This window comes from Marmota flaviventris, chromosome 2 (genome assembly GCF_047511675.1).
Source record: "Marmota flaviventris isolate mMarFla1 chromosome 2, mMarFla1.hap1, whole genome shotgun sequence".
Taxonomy (NCBI): domain Eukaryota; kingdom Metazoa; phylum Chordata; class Mammalia; order Rodentia; family Sciuridae; genus Marmota; species Marmota flaviventris.
The window spans coordinates 63,276,386-63,294,069 of record NC_092499.1 but is presented as its reverse complement, the minus strand read 5'-3'; the positions used below and the strand labels follow the sequence as shown (position 1 = coordinate 63,294,069).

Here is a 17,684-nt window from a genome sequence, read left to right as displayed (position 1 = left end):
GGGTGAGGACCAGCTTCCATTGTGTTCCACTCAGGTAGAAGTAAGGAAGAACTTGAGATGAGCAGAAAGGACCAAGAGTAGAAAACAGAATCTGAGGATTTTGAGGCACCAGAATAGTCTACCTTGAGTCAACTTCTTCCTAGATTTTTTTAGAAAAATGCAGCCCTATTTCTAGGTATGTGTTAGTCAGGTTTTGTTGTTGTTGTTTTGTTTTGTCACTGTGACCAAAACACCAACAAGAATAATTTAGGGAAGGAAAAGTTTATTTTGAGCTCACCATTTCAGAGGTTTAGTCCATGGTGGGTTGACTCTTCTGCTCCGAGTCCAAGGTAAGACAGGACATCAATGGCAGAAGGGCATGGGGGTGGGGGGGCTCTTCTATTCATGGCAGCCAGGAAGCCGCAGGGTCAAGGGGAAGGGACTGCAGGGAAAATGAACCCTTCCAGGGCATGTCCCCAGTGACCACCTCCTCCAGCCATGCTCCACCTACCTACAGCTTACCACCCAGTTAGTCCATTCAAACTAAGATAAACTGGTTATAGCTCTCATAATCCAACCATTTTATTTCTGAATACTCCTTCATTCATATAGGAGCTTTGAGGGGACACCTCTTATTCAAATCATAATAATCCCCAACACAGCAATGTCCTGAGGTGGGGTTTTGGAAAGTGCTTGAATCACGAGAGCGCTAGTCTCATTAGTAGATTAATCCATTGGAAAATGAAATCAGTTGAACACTTTTTCATATGTTTGCTGGTCGATTGTATATCTTCTTCTGAGAACTGTCTGTAGCAATAATAAGCATTGGCGAGGATGTGGGGGAAAGGCACACTCATACATTGCTGGTGGAACTGCAAATTGGTGCAACCACTCTGGAGAGCAGTGTGGAGATTCCTTAGGAAACTTGGAATGGAACCACCATTTGACCCAGCTATCCCACTCCTCAGTCTTTACCCAAAGGACTTAAAATCAGCATACTGTAGTGATGCAGCCACATCAATGTTTATAGCAGCTCAATTCACGATAGCTAAACTGTGGAACCAACCTAGATGCCCTTCAAAAGATGAATGGATAAAGAAACTGTGGTATATATGCACAATGGAATATTACTCAGCAATAAAAGAGAATAAAATTATGGCATTTTCAGGCAAATGGATGGAGTTGGAGAATATCATGCTAAATGAATTAAGCCATTCCCCAAAAAACAAAGGCAGAAAGTTCTCTCTGATAAGTGGATGCTGGTCTATAATTGGGGGAGCATGGGAAGAATGGAGGAACTTTGATTGGGCAAAGACGAGTGAGAGGAGGGGGACGTTCATGGGGGCTGAAAAGATGGTGGAATGATATGGACATTATTACCCTCAGTACATGTATGACTGCACATATGGTATAACTATACATCGTGTACAGAGAAATGAAAAGTTGTGCTTCATTTGTGTACAATGAATCAAAATGCATTCTTCTGTCATATATACCTAATTAGAATAAATTTTTAAAATGACTGAATATTATCATTACAAAAAAATAAAAGAAAATGAAATCAGTATCCCAAAGATATATCTTTTTACCCATGTTCATTGAATAGTCAAAGTACGGAAACAACCCAAATGTCTGTTGACAGATGAATGGATAAATAGTGGTACATATATAAATGGAATATTACTCAGCCTTAAAAAAAGAAGGAAATCCTGTCATTTGTATATTGTGGGTGAACCTAGAAGACATGATAAGTGAAATAAGCCAGGCAGAGAAAGGTAAATGCCACATGTTCTCACTTATATGTAGAATTCACCAAAGTCAAATTCATGAAACAGAGACTAGAAGGATGATCACCAGGGGTTGGGTGAGAGAAATGGGGAGACATTGTCTAAAGGATACAAACTTGTAGTTATCAGATGAATAGGTTCTAGATATCTAATGTGCAGCATGAAGATTGTGGTTAAAATGTATGGAATACATGCTTGAAATTTGCTAAGAGAGTAGATCTCTACCATTCTTGTCACACAAAAAGGGCAACTAAGCCATTGTGGTGGTGCATGCCTATAATCACAGCAACTTGGGAGGCTGAGACAGGAGGATTGAAAGTTTGAGGCCAGCCTCAGCAACTTAGTGAGGCCTGTCTCAAAATAAAAAAATAAAAAGGGCTGGGTTTATAGATCAGTGGTAAAGTAACCCTGGGTTTCCCCTTTCATTTCTTGGCCATGTTGTGATACCCAAGTCTCTCACCGGAATCTGAGCAGATACAAGTGCCATAGACTTGGACCTTCAGAACTGTGAGCTAAACAAACCTTTTTAAAATATAAAGTACCCAGTCTGAGGTATATTATTATAGATCAGGATTCTATTTCCCTGTTCCCTTCTGAAAATGCAGGAAGTACCACCTGTCATACAGACCAGTGCAGTTTCCCAGGAGTATTTTTTGGATACACTTTCCCGAGAAGGTATTTTTTTGAATCATCTTTCCCTGGGGCCAGATGACACTCCCTCATTAATCATCAGTAATTATCAGATTTTTCATCTGCCCTTGGGTAGTCCATCCAGAAGCCCCTAGAGGAAGCTCCTTAGTAAGGATGTAGACTAAGCAGAGAAGGGGGCCATAGAAGACGAGGGACCAGTTGCTGGCTGGCTTCTCCTGCTTTTCCTCCTTGGACACAGTCTGCCTCTCTGTGGGCTTCTTTTCCTAGATCCAGTGTCCCCAAATTCCGGCTTTCTCTCTTTCTTTGTTCTTATGTCTATCAGAAGAGATCATGCTTAGGGCCTCACTAAGTTGCTGAGGCTGGCTTTGAACTTGCGATCCTCCTGGGCTGCTGGGATTACAAGCATGTGCCACCATGCCCGGCTTATGAAAGGTTTTCGGAAACCACATAGACAAATATCAACTTTCTCTTGGCCCTGGAGATAAAAATATCCATTCTTACCCACAGAGTGATCATGGGTGGGGCAAACATTCATAAGCCATTCATCCTTCCATGGCATAGCATGTCATTGGGAAGTGGCTGCCTAGCTAAGGACCATGCTTCTCAATTTCCTTGGCATTTGGGTTAAACTGGGTTCTTTTACTAATAGAACACGAGCAAAAGTGATGAGCCTTCCTTCAGAGCCAAGGCAGTTCGGAGTGTACGCACCGTCTCTAATTTTCTTCCCATCTGCTGCTGAATGAAGAAGACTCCAAGACCCCAGAGACTGGCAGAGTTACAACAGGAGAGGAAACGGAGTCCCTGAATCATCATGTGGAAGAAAGCCACCGGCTGATCAAAAGCCATCCTCACTGGATTATCACATGAGGGAGAAATAAACTTTACTTTTGCTAAGTCCCTGAAATATTGGAGTCGATTTATTACATCAGCTAACAGTGCCCTGAAAATAAGTGAGACTAAGGGGTGGGGATGATGTGGCTGATTTTCAGTAAAAGGTGCTGACAATGATCGTGTGTGGGACAGAATAACACACAGGCCGTAGGACCGTGTTATTCCAAAGGGACGTGTCGCAAAGGGACGTGTACAGTGCTATTGTCAATCAAGGTTGTCAGGCCCTTGGTGCACGTGTGCTTGTTCATATGTGTACACACACATGCGCGCGCGCACGCACACACACACACACACACACACAAGCACACACACATGCACACAGAGCTTCTGGATATATTCTAGAATCTCAATGTCAAACCTGGAAGCAATTGACTTCAGTGGTCCCCTGTTACTGTGATGGGACAGGAGAAGTGTTGACTCAAGTCCTCAGAGTTGACGACACTGTTGATGCTGGTGGCATCTAGACTGGCACCAGCATCCTCAGTGAGCAACTTCAGGCTCCTGGGCTGCTCCTTTCAGCCCCATTCGCTGTGGTTTACTTCCCTCTTGACAAAGCCTAGCATCTGGATAATCCAGAAAGGACTCCAAAAAAGGCAAGGGACGGACACAAATGGATTTCATGATTTTGCATCTACCATTTAATCAGCTCAAAGGTTTTTATTCATTTTCAACTGGGTGGTATGCAAAAAAACTGAATGAGCCTTTTAGCCAAGACCCTCTCTCTATCTGCTTTTTAAATGCACTGTCTTACAGATCCCATAATCCCCTAGTTATTGTTTCCACAACAGGACTTGTGCTCCTGATGCAGCTTTTTCCGAGCCAGAAGTTGGAACTTAGGCAAAGGCTAAAAACCCTCAATCCAGAGAAAGAAGGTAGAGAAGAGCCTTCATCACCAACTCATAACCACTCCTGGGCCTAAAACTTTCTCAGACATACCCACGGGCCACAGCCAGGACCCACCTGCCTTTCTTCCACCCCCAGCAGCTCTTGCCACTCTGTGACCACACCCTATTCTGTTTCAGCCTGTGCCTGTGAGCATGCTGTTCCTTTTGTGTCTGTCCGTCAATATCAAGCCCTCTCACAGGAGTGACTCACTATTTGTTCTTCCTTCAAGATCCTTCGTAAAGGTCACGCTCTCTGTGAGGCCTTTCCCGGCTCCTCTGGGCTGAGTTAGTGTTTCTTTCCAGTGTGTTCTCACAGCACTCCGGCTCGGCCCCTCTTACAGCCATTTTTCCTTTGTACCTGGGTGTTCCCGGGCTTCATAAACTCTTTCCCATCCTGCAGCTTTTGGAAGGGGCAATAGGGATCCCCACCCTCCTTTCCTTACCTGAATCATTTGGACCAGGAATGGAAATCCGATGCACAACAGTCACTCCACAGGGGCCCTGACCGCCACCGCAGCCTCCTACAAAGAGGTCTGCCTTCCGGAAATGGACTTCTGGGAATGAGCTGAATTCTCTTAATTGAGAATTTGGGCTCAGATGAGAAAAGGGGATGTTCCAGTTAGCTGTGGGAGTGAAGCTGTGAGTGAGGTCATGAAATGCCATCAGGGCTGGTGACTGTGCTGGACCATGTGTGAGACAAGCAAACCAGGAAGCTCTTTGTGAGGCAGAGGAAGAGGAGGGGCCCAAAAAACAGGGAAACAAGGATGGGAGAGACCTTGTAGTTTTGGGGGGGGGTGGGTCAGTTGTCTGGGTTCCCGAGGGCTTTCAGGCCCCTGAGGCTTGGCTGTGCTCCTGCTTTGAGTTCTACAGGATCACCCTACCTGGCCTTCCCATGCCCTGATCTATTTCTCTGAACTTATTTTAATGGGTTTCTGCTGCTTTTAACCCAAACAGCCTTTATTAAAAGGACTTTTACTTCCCCCTCTAGACTGTGAGTTTCTTGTGGTCAGGTGTCTTACTCTTCTTTGCGTCACCAGAACATATCTCAACTTGTGGAGGGCGTCCAAAGTGCTTTTGGTTGAATGAATGGTGAGTGCATGAATGCAGAGTATGTGTGTCTTGGAAATCAATACGGGGGGCCCTGGTTTCCTAACTGGGATCCTCCCCCGCTGTGCCCTCCCCTCTATCCCCACAGCTCTCCGTCCATATGTCCTCCAGCTTCTTAAAGCCCAGGCTGTGACAGCTGGCATTTCCCTAAAATTTTTGTGCTTAAAAAAGTACCGTGTCTGGCACATTGGCACCTGACTGTGACGGGAAATGACACTTTCACCTCACCTCAGTTACACACGCTTCAGAAGAAACCCAGGGTGACCCCTGGACCATTTGCTGAAGAAACACAGGGAGAAGCGAGCTATATGTAGAGATATAAGTAGAGCTTTTATTTTTTTTTTAAACCAACCCAACATTTCCACTGGCAACTGTCAACATAGCTTATGACATGAGCACTGTTTCTTTTTTAGTTATTTTTTTCTTAAAAAAGTGTTTAAAATTAAACAGGTGTTTTTTTTTTTTTAATTTATCCCTCCCCCTTTAGAAAATGTATTTATGTCAATGCAGAAAGCCTAAAGATCTGTGGGCAGTTCTGTGGTGATGTCTGTGTGTTCACTGGTGTGTGTGTTTGTAAAGCCAGGTCCTCTCAAAAGTCATCAGGAAAAGTTCCTTGGGGCATGTCCATCTCTTTTTCTACCATCCCAGGCTCCACGGGATTAGGGAGACTGAGACTCTCTTAGGGGGCAAGAAATACCCCACAGGCTGGAAAAAAGCTTCATGAGGTTTTAAAAACAAGCAGGAACATGGGAGAAATGAGGAATTCCGGTTCCCATCCTGTGCAAAAATTTTCAAATGTGGCTCGAGGGCCAGGAGAGGTGGAAGGAGCCCCTTGCTGTCTTATAACCCCCAAACTTGCATCACTTGAAGAAATCTAGGCAGCTCTTATGTATGGCACATTAGGAGGTGAGGGGCTGGGGTAGCCCACATTTCTCAGAAGGCTGACATTTTAAATATCATCTTTTTCTTTAAAGATCTCATTGGTTGGACACCTCTTCTCTCCTGCTTCAGATACAAAGTCAGAGATGTTCCAGAAGGCATGTGCCCCTTTTGTCTCCTCAGCTGCCCTTTGTCATCATGTACGATTTCTATTTTTGTCCCATCACCCCCTTGGTGGATTTTCTTGCAGGAGGATCCACATACAGACACAGACACAGTGAAATATAGAACTGGAGAGACGTGAACAGGGAAGAGGACAATTGCTTTTTGGTTTTGATTTGATTTCAACGCAAGCAAATAAAGCTCCACCTGCTCTCCATGTTGGTGTGCGAGCTCATTTCTGCTCACGCCACCCAGTCCTCCAAACAACACAGAGAGAAAAAGGAGATGGGAGACAGGACCTTGCTGTAGCCGCGGGACCTCTGTGACCCTGTGAAAGCGGGAGGTGCGTTTCTGAAAATTCATGCCTCCATCTGTCGACTTGGACCTGGGATTCTTTCATGGCACTTTGTCAGTAACTTCAGAAAGAAAAGACAAGACAAAACAACCGGCAAAGCCCGATGGGAGAAATGAAAACAATCACCATAATGATTGGGATAAAAAGAGAACCCAGACCAGCCACATGGTTTGGTTCATGTTCACACCTCACCAGCTGGATGGGAGAATCGTGACATATCCCAGTGGAGAGACAGGAGAAACCCTGTCCTCAGAGAAACTCGAGGCAAAGGAATAATCCAAAGGTGGACTAGAAGGACACAGGGTCTGCCCTTTGTTGGGTCAGGGACAGGAGTGGGAGTGAGAAGACAGAGGTGGATCTGTTGCTGTTGTTGGTTTGTATTTAATGAAATACTTTGGAAAGTGGGTGTCTCCTCCGTTCTATCTGATGAAGACTTGGCCCTTTCAGAGTGTGGCCAGGGCCTAGGTCAGGTGGAGTTCCTGGGGCTCGGCCCTGATGCTGCCTCCGCAGGGCTGCTCAGCCTGGGAAGGTCACTGTTGGGAAAGTGCCCTTCTCTTGGAAGAAAGTCCTTGGTCTGCCCTGCCGGAGGCCTGGTTCTGGGGCTCAGAACCCCTTGATGTAGCAGTAGGCCTCCAGTGTGGCAAAGAGTATGTAGAGGAGCCACAGGCTCACAAAGAGCCACGTCGTGGCCAGCTTGCAGCCGCGGGGGCCACCGAGCTCCCCACCCAGGTGGGGCCGCCTTCGGTACAAGAGCACACTGATGCAGACAAATGCAAAGATGGTGAAAAGGGTGACGGAGAAGGCCAGTGTGCCTGCGGACACGTGGAACTCCTGTCCCTGCAGGGCCCAGTAGATGGCGGCCACGGACCAGGCCAGGCCAATACCCAGGAAGACATTGACGGCATTGCTGCCGGTAACGTTGCCGATGGAGGCGTCTGCGTACACGTCCTGGAGGGCAGCGGCTTTGCTGGCAAATGTATCTGGAAAAGGACACAGACAAACGGGAGCTGGTGGGAGTCTGAGATGTGGAGGGCCTTTCTTCAAGTATGCCCCAGGGCACCCTGGCAGCAGGAGCTAAGGGGCCACTGCCCGCTCTGTCCGTTAATGAGCTGTGTGGCCTTAGGCAGTTCCCATTGCTGATTCGGGCTTCCTAGTCCTGAAAGATTACTAAGAACCACCCAGTCCTGATATTCACCAAATGGATTTATTGTTCTCCTTTGATTACTTTTTCCTTAAGGAGAGTTCGCCATTTTAGAATGTCTGCCCAGGGAACTTTGACATCCTGGGAAGCTGCTTAACGTGGATGCCTGATTATAATTGTCTGAGCAATGCCTATAGGCTCGGGGGTGGGCAATGATTTTCAGGCACCAAGGACAAGCAGGGTGAGCTGTAGACTCAAGGAAGATGGGGTTGTCTCTTTGCTATTAGTATATGGATCACAAAGACTTGAAGGATATTTGACTTTGGATCTTGGCACAGGTTGTAGGCCCAGGGAGGATCGCCAGGGACATCTAGCCCATTACTTTTATTTTGTAGGTAAGGAAAATAAGGGTCAAGGATCTACCCAAGGTCACAAAGGAAGTTAGCAAGAAACTTGACCTTCATGTAAGGTTCCTACCATTGACCTTCAACCAAAGAGCACCAGCCAGCTGTGAAATCAGATGTGTGGACTATAGCATCAACTTCCCAATGCTCCAAGGGCTGTTAGCTACTTTTTGGACCAATTGCCAGGACTTGGAAATACCTCAAGACACCTCCCCAGCTGTTTTCTCTGGTCTTGCCTCAACATTGCCAGTTTTCTCAGATCTCCTGGAGAAAACCTCTTGCCCTTTCTTGCCCGTGACCTTGCACTCAATCCTCTATTATTTATTCCCACATCTATTCTTTCCCCCATATCTGCTCCTTTTCCTCTGATGGCTTGGGTCTCTCAATGCCTGGAGAACAGTGATCACAGGGCATCTCATATGCTAAATCTTGCCTGTATCATCCATCTAATTTCTTCCTTCCTTCCTTCCTTCCTTCCTTCCTTTTTTTTTCTCTTTTTGGTGCCAAGAATTGAACCCAGAGATGCTTAACCACTGAGCCACATCCCTAGCCCTTTTCTTTATTTTTTATTTTGAGACAGGGTCTTGCTAAGTTGCCTAGGACCTTGCTAAGCTGCTGAGGCCGGCTTTGAACTTTCGATCCTCTTGCCTTGCCCTCCTGAGCCGCTGGGATTATAGATGTGCACCACTGTGCCTGGCTCTAATTTCTTATCACTCAATTTATTTCCATGATAGCCAAACCTCTTGCATCACTAATAATCCCACAGTCTGTGCTGAGGTTTGGGGAAGAGGTTTTCCTAAAGTTTGACACAGATTTAGTTACTCTCCAGGAGGGTAAATTTTCTTGGTTCAGAGAGGGCTTCCCTTGGTTCAGCCAGCAGATTCCTGCCCAGTGAGATTCAGCCTCACCCCTCGAATAGGAGGATATCCTCTGCTTCTCCCTAGGGCAGTTGAAGCTGGGAGGAGTTCAGGGTTCAGATGCCCTGGAGGTCCCAACCAAATTGTATAAGGCTTTTGATTAATTGTGTAAGGCTGCACTAGTTAATTCCTGCTTCTCATTCAGGCCCAGCTTCCATATGATTTCCCTTGGAAGCCATCCCTGACCCTAGCCTAGCCCAAGTCTCCCTGGTTTATATCTTTCTCTTTATAGCACTCATTGAGATGATTTTAATCACAGCATTTGAATGTAGTCTTTCTCCTTTACCTGGATTATAAACTTGGGTTGGGAAAGGAAACACATCTGGTATTATCTCATACATGATATGTCCCCCAAAAGCTCACATGTGAGACCACGTGATAGGGTTGATGGAGGAGGGGATGTTAAGTTGTGACAGCCTTAAACTAATCAGTGAATTGATCCCTGATGGGATTAACTGAGTGATGGTTGGAGGCAGGTGGGATGTGGCTGGAGGAGGTGGGGCATCGGGGCGTGGCTTTGGGGTATATATTTGTATCTGGCAAGTGGAGCCTCTCTCTCTCTCTCTGCTTTCTGATCATCATGAGAGCCACTTCCCTCTGTTATACTCTCTTGCCATGTTGTTCTGCCTCATCTTGAGTCCCAAGGAATGGAGTCAGCTGTCCACGAACTGAGACCTCTGAAACCATGGGCCCCCACATAAACATTTCCTCCTCTACAATTGTGCTGGTCAGATCTTTTTGTTACCGCAGCAAAAAAGCTAAAACAACATCTGTAGTCTCTCCTAACAGCCCCAGCAACTAGCACTCTACTGTATCAGGCGTAATAGGAGCTCAGTAAATATTTGTCTAATAAATGAATTAGTGACACCTACTCCTGTTAGTCTTTGAGTATTTTGAAGAAAATAAATAGTATGCAATTCATCATATGAAAGGGCAAATCTCACTAAGCTTTCTTTGCCTGTCCTGCTAGGGGACACTTTGTATTCACAGGTGTCCTTACAAATAGAAGAGACCAAGAATGCTTGTAGACATTTCTATTGTAACATTTTCAGGCAGGTTGATCTTTCATCTCTCAGAGACTGCCAGGGGTAAATGGAAGAACAGTGTCTACCTTCTTTGAATTACATTTTTTGTGTGCCCTGTTAATGTAATAGAGAGATTAAGAAATTTGGGCCACTTACTTTGGGCAGGTAGCTTAAGCTCCATGGACCTCAGTTTTCTCACCTGTTATGTGGGGATAATAACTTTCCCTATTTAATAAGGTCTTGGTGAGCATGGCAGGGATGCAGATTTTTTAGCATACATAGTGCCTGTCATATCAAAAGTGCTCCATAAATGTTAGACATCCTTATTAAATTGTCATTCATCCCCTTGATTGACTTTTGTGCATTGTAGGCACAGAGGCTCTGTTACACTCAGATCTGAGATGCGAAAGAAGATGAGGCAGAGCACAGGGATCATGTGAACCAGGCCATTCCCCTTTGCAGACTCAAGCCCCTCTCTCTCACCTGGCACAGAGGTACCAAATGCCACAAAAACAACAGCTGTGACTGAATCCTTGAGACCAATTGTGCAGCCGAAGTGGGAGGCCAGGTCCCCGATGATGGCGGTGAGCATGCCGATGATGAGGATGGAGACCACGAAGCAGGCCCAGCCGTGGCAGTACTCCGTGGGGGGCACGCAGGCAAACAGCACCTTCCAGAAGACCGTCAGGAAGTGCATGACGTAGTCAAAGCAGGATGGCAGCCTCTCCTCCCCTGACTCATCCTCATCCTCATCCCCTGCTGGAGACAAGATAAGCAGGTCCCAGAAAGGACAGTGAGTGAGATCAGATCCTCATTCATAGAAAATCAAGTCCATCTCACATTGCAGGCATCATTGACCAGAGGGGGTCTACAGCTCTCTCTGGGCATATGGTGACCCACACAGGGTGTGGTCATTGGAAAACAGCCAGGAACTGAGAAACAATTTGGTCATTTGGTTGTCAATTTGGATGCAGGCACAAAATGAGACTGGGAGAAAGAGCAAGGGAACAAGGAAGAGAAGAGACAAAGAGGTCGACAGGGTGGGAGAACACGAGAAGAGCAAGATCATGGAAGGGGAGGAAGGGAGGATGGAGCAGTCTGCATTTGACTCTGAGGCCCAGAAAACAAAATGCACTGTGTGCTCACTCTTCACTGGATGCCAATGAGGCTCCCCTCGGATTATCAGGACCGGCTGCTGTGATAAACATCGTACGTCTGGTCATTATCCATCCTCAGAAGGCTGACATTCCAGATCATGCAGGTATACCAGAAAGCCAGTACCATTTTCCAAGTACCCCATGGGACAGAGTGGGGATGGGCCCCGATTGTCTTTGCCAGGAAACATGAGCAGAGTTGCCCATTCAGCATCTCAGAAGAGATGTGCTGTTGCCTCTCAGTTCCTGGTCAAGATCAGCTCATCACGTTTGGGCATAATGGGTAGAAGCTGAGTTTCTAAAGAGCAGTAATCAGGAACCGGGTTCCAATTCCAGTTTTGCCATAAAGAAAATCTGTAACTAGGGTACATTATCTATTGTTTTTGAACCTCAGTTCCTGCATTGGTAAAAGGAGAAGGGTAGATTCTGGGGACTACATTCTGTTTACTGTCTTTTGAGGGGCACTGTCAGGTCATCAGAGGGGGCAATGGAAGGATCGATGTGAAAGTAGGGCAGCAGCAGCAGCAGCAAACCTTTCTTCCTGGCTGTACTTTTGCTCTGGCTCTGGGGCCTTGGGGATGCGACCCTGTGAGTTGCTATGACAACAAAACCTCCTGAAAAAAGACAAGGCCAGTAGTGCTCAGCAGTACAAAGAGGCCTCAGTGATGCTGAGAGGCAATGTGGGGTGGTTGGGAGACTCTGTTCATTCCCATTCTAATGTACCTGCAGGCCTCTGGGACTCCTGGCTGGGCTGTGGGTCACTGCACAGGGATCTGTCAGTAAATGCTGAAGTAGAGGTTTGGAGTCATCCAGGGAGGAGATTTGTTCAAGAGTCAATGTAAAGCATTTTGAAAACTCCTGACCCCTATCTTGTGAGATCAGAATCATCCCTCATTTCATAGAAAAGGGAGATCAAGTTAATGAGAAGAAGGAATGACAAAAAAAAAAAAAAAATTGTGGTGTACTTGTTTTGTACCTGACTCTGTACCTTTCTGCTTTTCTGAGAAATGTAGTGATAGTTCCCTTTTGGGATGAGGACATGGAGGACAAAGAGGATACTTGCTCTGGCCCACATAGGACGACCAGGATTTGAGGCCAGACATAGCCATACTCTTTTTAGTCACCCCACCATCCTCTTCCAAAGTGACCCAGTGAAGCAGCTGAACACGGAGCACCAGGACTAGGAAGATGGAATGCAGCCCCCCCCCCCCGCTCACACCCCCCCCCCCCCCCGAAACTGGTGAGCCACTGATGGTGCCGTGCTCTTGCTTCTCCTGGGTTGTCTGCTTCTCCCAGCAAGGCCATATTTAGACCCTTCTTACCTGCACTGACAGTGATGGCCTCCATGAACTGGTCCCTCCAGGAGTGGGTCCCCACAACCAAGGCCAGGTTTGTCTTTTTGATCAGTTTGTCCACTGTAGTCTGTCAGGGAGAGAAAAACTTGAACTCATGAGGTTAGAGTGCCCAGAACCAAGGAGGAGCCTGCTGCTTTAGAGGAATGAAAGATGCCCTGTATTCTGGGAGTTCTGGAAGTTATGGAGGGAGCAGCCACCTTAGTTTAAATCCTCTGGGGCAATCTTCTACTTGCCTTTTTTTTTGGTTATGACTCCTGACATTGGATATTTGGAGTGATACAATAGAGAATAGGGTCTGATGTCAATAAACCTTGCCCTACACCACTGAGTTTTAGTATCTTTGTTTTAAAGATACAATTAAACAATTGTGATGATACATCTACCATCTTTCTAGCTATTCATTCCACATTCTGTATTATTTTTTTTTTCTCACAATATTTCCAGCACTGTTGTTTCAGGTTACAAATGGGGAAAGAGAGACCTGGAGTGGGTAAGTGATTTGTTCAGCTTCAACTTCACATATTTAGTGGTGAAACTGGAGCAGAACCCCAGGTTTTCTGCCCCCATCCTGATTAATCTATTATTAGACCTCACTGATGGCCTGACCTTGAACTCATAGGACTCTTCAATGATGACCTCTAGTTTGGGGTGTTCACCCAATATTGGCTTTCCCATTTCTGCTATCCTCTTGGCTTCCTCTTCCTCCATAGTCAGCTTCCTGTCTGTCACCTCTGCAAAAAAAAAAAAAAAAAAGAAAAAGAAAAAAAAGAAAATCAAACAAGCTTTAGAACCTTTTCCATGTCCTGGCAATTTAAAGCTCAACATATTAGACATGCGCAATAGGTACAAAACAAATAGCTCTTGGGAATGGGGACTTTGTGCATTTTAGTGCCTCTTTCTATATCGTGCTAAATACTTCATGACCATTGGGCCAGGAGAGGGTTCTTGTAGGCTTGGATAAGAAGTCTGTTTGTATACCTGTGTGGGCAACATGACTCAAAGACCTTCTGAGAAATAGCACCAAGTAAAGTCCCGCAAAGCATTCAGTGTGATGTTGGGGAGCTAGTAAAGAAAGTTGAACTCTTGATATTTGACTATTTTGAACAGTTGGGCCTGTTTAACTTCATGTAAGAATTCTTGGAGGCACAATTATCCAAAGGGAACAGCTGGTCCACATCAACATCTGTTTCCAACATTGCAGGTTCTCTCCCCTCTGGAAAGGAGAAAGGGGGTTTCTAGGATGTCTACATTTTGTACAAGAGACTATTGTCTTCATGGTGACACTTGGAAGATTTCCCCCCAAATATCATGGTGTTCCAATGAATGATCCCCAGTGTTTCCATACAAATCAGGCATATTTCTTCTGGAATACAAATACTTATTCAAACATAAAATAAAGTTCTTCCTTTACTTTCTTTGGAGGCATTCTCTGTGTCCCTCAGCATCTTGACTCATTTACCATTCTCGTGTTGTACAGTTAGACATTTTTTTTCTGCTTCATCTGGTGAGTCCATTTTAAGACCACTTCACCATGAAGACATGTTTTCTGGATTACAGTGAAATAGAGATTGAATCTTTTTATTCCCCTTTGATTAGAAAATCGCTCTTGGCGGCCTGTTTCTTTCAAAGCTCATTTAAACATCTTCCCATCCAAGTCCACATTCTCACATGCAATTAATTCTTTTATTCGGCTCCTTAATTGCTTTCATTCCACACAGTAAACCTCCCAGGGGAATTCACTAGTCCTTGGATAATCTCAAGGACGAGATGGGTCAGAAGCCAGAAGATCTTTTTTTTTCTCTCTCTCACTGGGGAATTGGTGAAGCAAGGGGAGGGGCAAGGCTCAAGTTCTTGAGGTTGCAATGAAAAGAATTCACGGAAAAGACCATAAACCAAGAATGTAAGTTACAAAAGAGAGAGCCTTGTATTTTTATATAACGTTTATTTTTCTTTTTCTTCTTTCTTTCTTTTAACATAGTATGAATGTTCACAGTCTCTGATTTCTGCACTTGCTGTTTTACTACTGTCCCTGGCATCAAATATAAAAAGCAATCCCAAAATTTCGTGGGAGCTGTCCATGGTCCTAACCCCCCTCTAGTTCTGGTGGCCACTTTTGGAAACAATTATTTCTCAAGGATGTATGTCCTTCTGTATATTTTCAAGTCAGAAGACACCTGCTAGCAACCTAACTTCATTTAATTCATTTATTCTGGTTCTCTGGTTAGTTAATTCTGAAGGTATATCTGTGTGCATCTAGGGTTCTGGCTATGCACAAGGCCAGAAATCCTAGAAATCAGTCTGCATGTCACTCTGGAAAAAAGCCCTTAGAAAAAGACATATAGATTCCTTCAAAGAATGGAATAGTTTTTTCCTCTTCTTTCAGGGTTTGGCACCATATCATGATGCCTGTCTTAGCAGTGACAGTGTTATTCCACCCCTCCCTCCCAGTTCCCCTATGTCTTACTTTTACATGTGCCATAAGAACTTTAGACCAATATAATGAGCTCTCCAGTGACATAGAAATGTACCTGTCTAACCCCTTGTCTAGCTATCAATCTATCCCTGTATCCATCTGGCATGATATTCATCTACCTACTGACCTGTCCACCTCTGTGGTGACAGCCAGTTTTTCCATTTAGCTTTCAGCAAAAAATCTTTTTGACAAATAACCAATGCTCTATCTTTAGGTCTCCTACAACCCCACACGAGGCACTCTGTATTTATCTGTTAATTGATTGATTCACATGCCTCTATATAAACTCTGATTTAGCATCTTGGTTTGGCAGCAATTCCTGCCTTTTTCTATTTTAGTAATAAGCATTGCTTTCAATTCAGATCAAGTTAATTTCTTGAGAGAATGTTAAGTCTCCAGCTTAAAAGATTATAGTGAGTCTGATCACTTGTTGATGGAACTCCTCAGAACTTCAAGAGAATAAATAACAGGTGATCCTGATATGCAGACTGACTAAACAAACTCCCAGCTCTAGGAATAGGAAAAAAGATAAGTGGGAGCAAAAAGAAAGGGAGGGAAAGAATATGAATAAGATGGAAGATTGGACAAGTACTGGAAGAACAAAGAACTTGCCAAGCCAGACAAGGCTGTGAATTCTCTACAAGTATCCTTACCAAGAAGTGGGGGTGATGCGGCCAGAGCTGTCACTCCCAGGCCCTTGAGCTTGGTGGGTAGCTCGGGATGAACATATTTACTTTCTGTGTCTAATGCTACCAGGCATTTTAGCCACTTCAGTCTATCCTGCCAGGAATAAGAATTTGAGTTTCCCAGTGAATTTAAAGCCTAATCAAAGCCTTCTAAATTAAAGGTCCATGGATTGAAATATCTAGAAAAAGTGTCGTCTCCCCCAATTTTTAGCTTCTAGTGATATTTGAAAGTGTGTTAAAAGTATAAAGAAACTTAAGGTCAATCACAATCTTTGTTGTATGCATATGTGTATGAGGTAGAGGCAAGATCTGGAACAGATGAATCCAAATATCTTCTCATCCCAAGAGGATGAATGAAATGGAGAAGACCCATTGTTATGAGATCAATCCCCCAGGAGAAGCATGACAAATACTGTTGGGTATGGCCCTTGTCCTGTTGGTATAGCAAGAAGCCAAGGAAACTGGAACAATGTTTTTTTTTCCCCACAAAAGTAAAATATAAGCATTACCTACATTTTTTTTTGTTTAGGCTCCAAGGAGGCAAATGTCCTTACTATGTCGATGGCCTCCTCCTAAGCCCAGAGTGTAGCCTGTAGGTGAGTATGACTATGAACTCTTTAGATGCTTTTCCTCTTAAATAACCTTAAAATTTTCTGTGTTCAAAGAATGGATGAGAGATAATACATTCTTTAAAAATACATTGGAACTCTCTTGTGGAGCCCATTCTGCCTGCATCAAGAGTTATGGCATTGCCAGATATGGGGAAATGCTTTCCTATCTGCTCATAACATTGGATGTTTGTGAATGGTTTCTAGTCACACCAGCCCACTCTCAAAATAGGTGTACATCCTACACAGAATCTAGATTCTCCAAGAGAATCTCCACAAAATAAATTCTCTAAAATGTCTATGGGCCACACTGTGCCCACTCCTCTTCCCATTGTTCATGGCACATGTCACTTTAAGGGTCAATGACAAATGCATCAAAATTCTAGTAATTTAGGTTTCATCTGTGATGAGATAGAAGATCTCCAGGATTGGTAAAATTTCAGGTTATTTATAAAAAAATGCTTTTTATGCTCTCACAGCTACTTTTTATTATTTCCTCTTGGATCCCTGGGACCAGAATTTTCTTTTAAATCTCATTACAATCTTATTAGGAGGTTCCAGGTTTGACTTTCACCCTCTCTTCCCCAACAACCTGAGTTACAGATGAATTCAGATGTACAAGTCTACTATCCACCATCTCCTTGGTAAGTTTCTCTTCCTGGTCCCAGAGAGGATCAGCTATGCCTTTAGTCACATGCACGGACAGAAATGATACTCATGGAATTGTTTACTTCCTCACAATTATTTCATGTGGGGAAATAAATCTCTCATTCCTTAGGAGAACCGGTCAAGTTCACTTGAGCCTGTAGTTCCTATTAAGTAAGTCAAAGAACACTGATCTTAAACCAAGCAAGGGCACTGGCAAGAACTGAGAAAGAGGGGAAAGACACCTCTTACCTGGAGATAACAGGAGCGCTGTTTGCAAATAGGTACCAGACAAAGGGAAGAAAGAAAAGGAAAGAACATTAAGGTCCCATCTTGAAAGCATCCCCAGACTTTGTTGTGGCTAGCAGCATAAGAAAAGCAATGAGCTTAGTAGGTGAGCGCTGAGGGATGCATGCAAAGAAAAGCAGCACTTGGAGCATGCGCAGCAGTAGCAGCAGCAAGAGGTGTGAGCAGCTGCAAAGGCTGCCGAGAAGTTAAGAGAGTTATCCCCACACCTTCCCTGCAACCTTGGAGAGCTAGGGATGGAGGAATGGGGGAACCAAATGAGAGGAACAGAGACT

General features: G+C 44.7%; 1 protein-coding gene across 5 annotated transcripts in view; it reads right to left on the bottom strand.

Moving 5' to 3' along the window:
• Positions 1 to 7,298: 7,298 nt before the first annotated feature.
• Slc8a3 (solute carrier family 8 member A3) overlaps positions 7,299 to 17,684 on the bottom strand; it is a 113,689-nt gene continuing 103,303 nt past the window's right edge. For 2 of the 5 annotated variants that reach the window (XM_027929548.2, XM_027929549.2), the window contains exons 3-7: positions 17,356 to 17,373; positions 13,298 to 13,422; positions 12,659 to 12,758; positions 10,666 to 10,941; positions 7,299 to 7,675 (exon numbers count right to left, since the gene is read on the bottom strand). In XM_027929548.2, the coding sequence (XP_027785349.1) occupies positions 7,299 to 7,675; positions 10,666 to 10,941; positions 12,659 to 12,758; positions 13,298 to 13,422; positions 17,356 to 17,373 (896 nt within the window). The remainder of the gene's footprint in view (positions 7,676 to 10,665; positions 10,942 to 12,658; positions 12,759 to 13,297; positions 13,423 to 17,355; positions 17,374 to 17,684) is intronic. The other 3 variants (XM_027929550.2, XM_027929551.3, XM_027929552.2) reach the window with 2 other exon arrangements.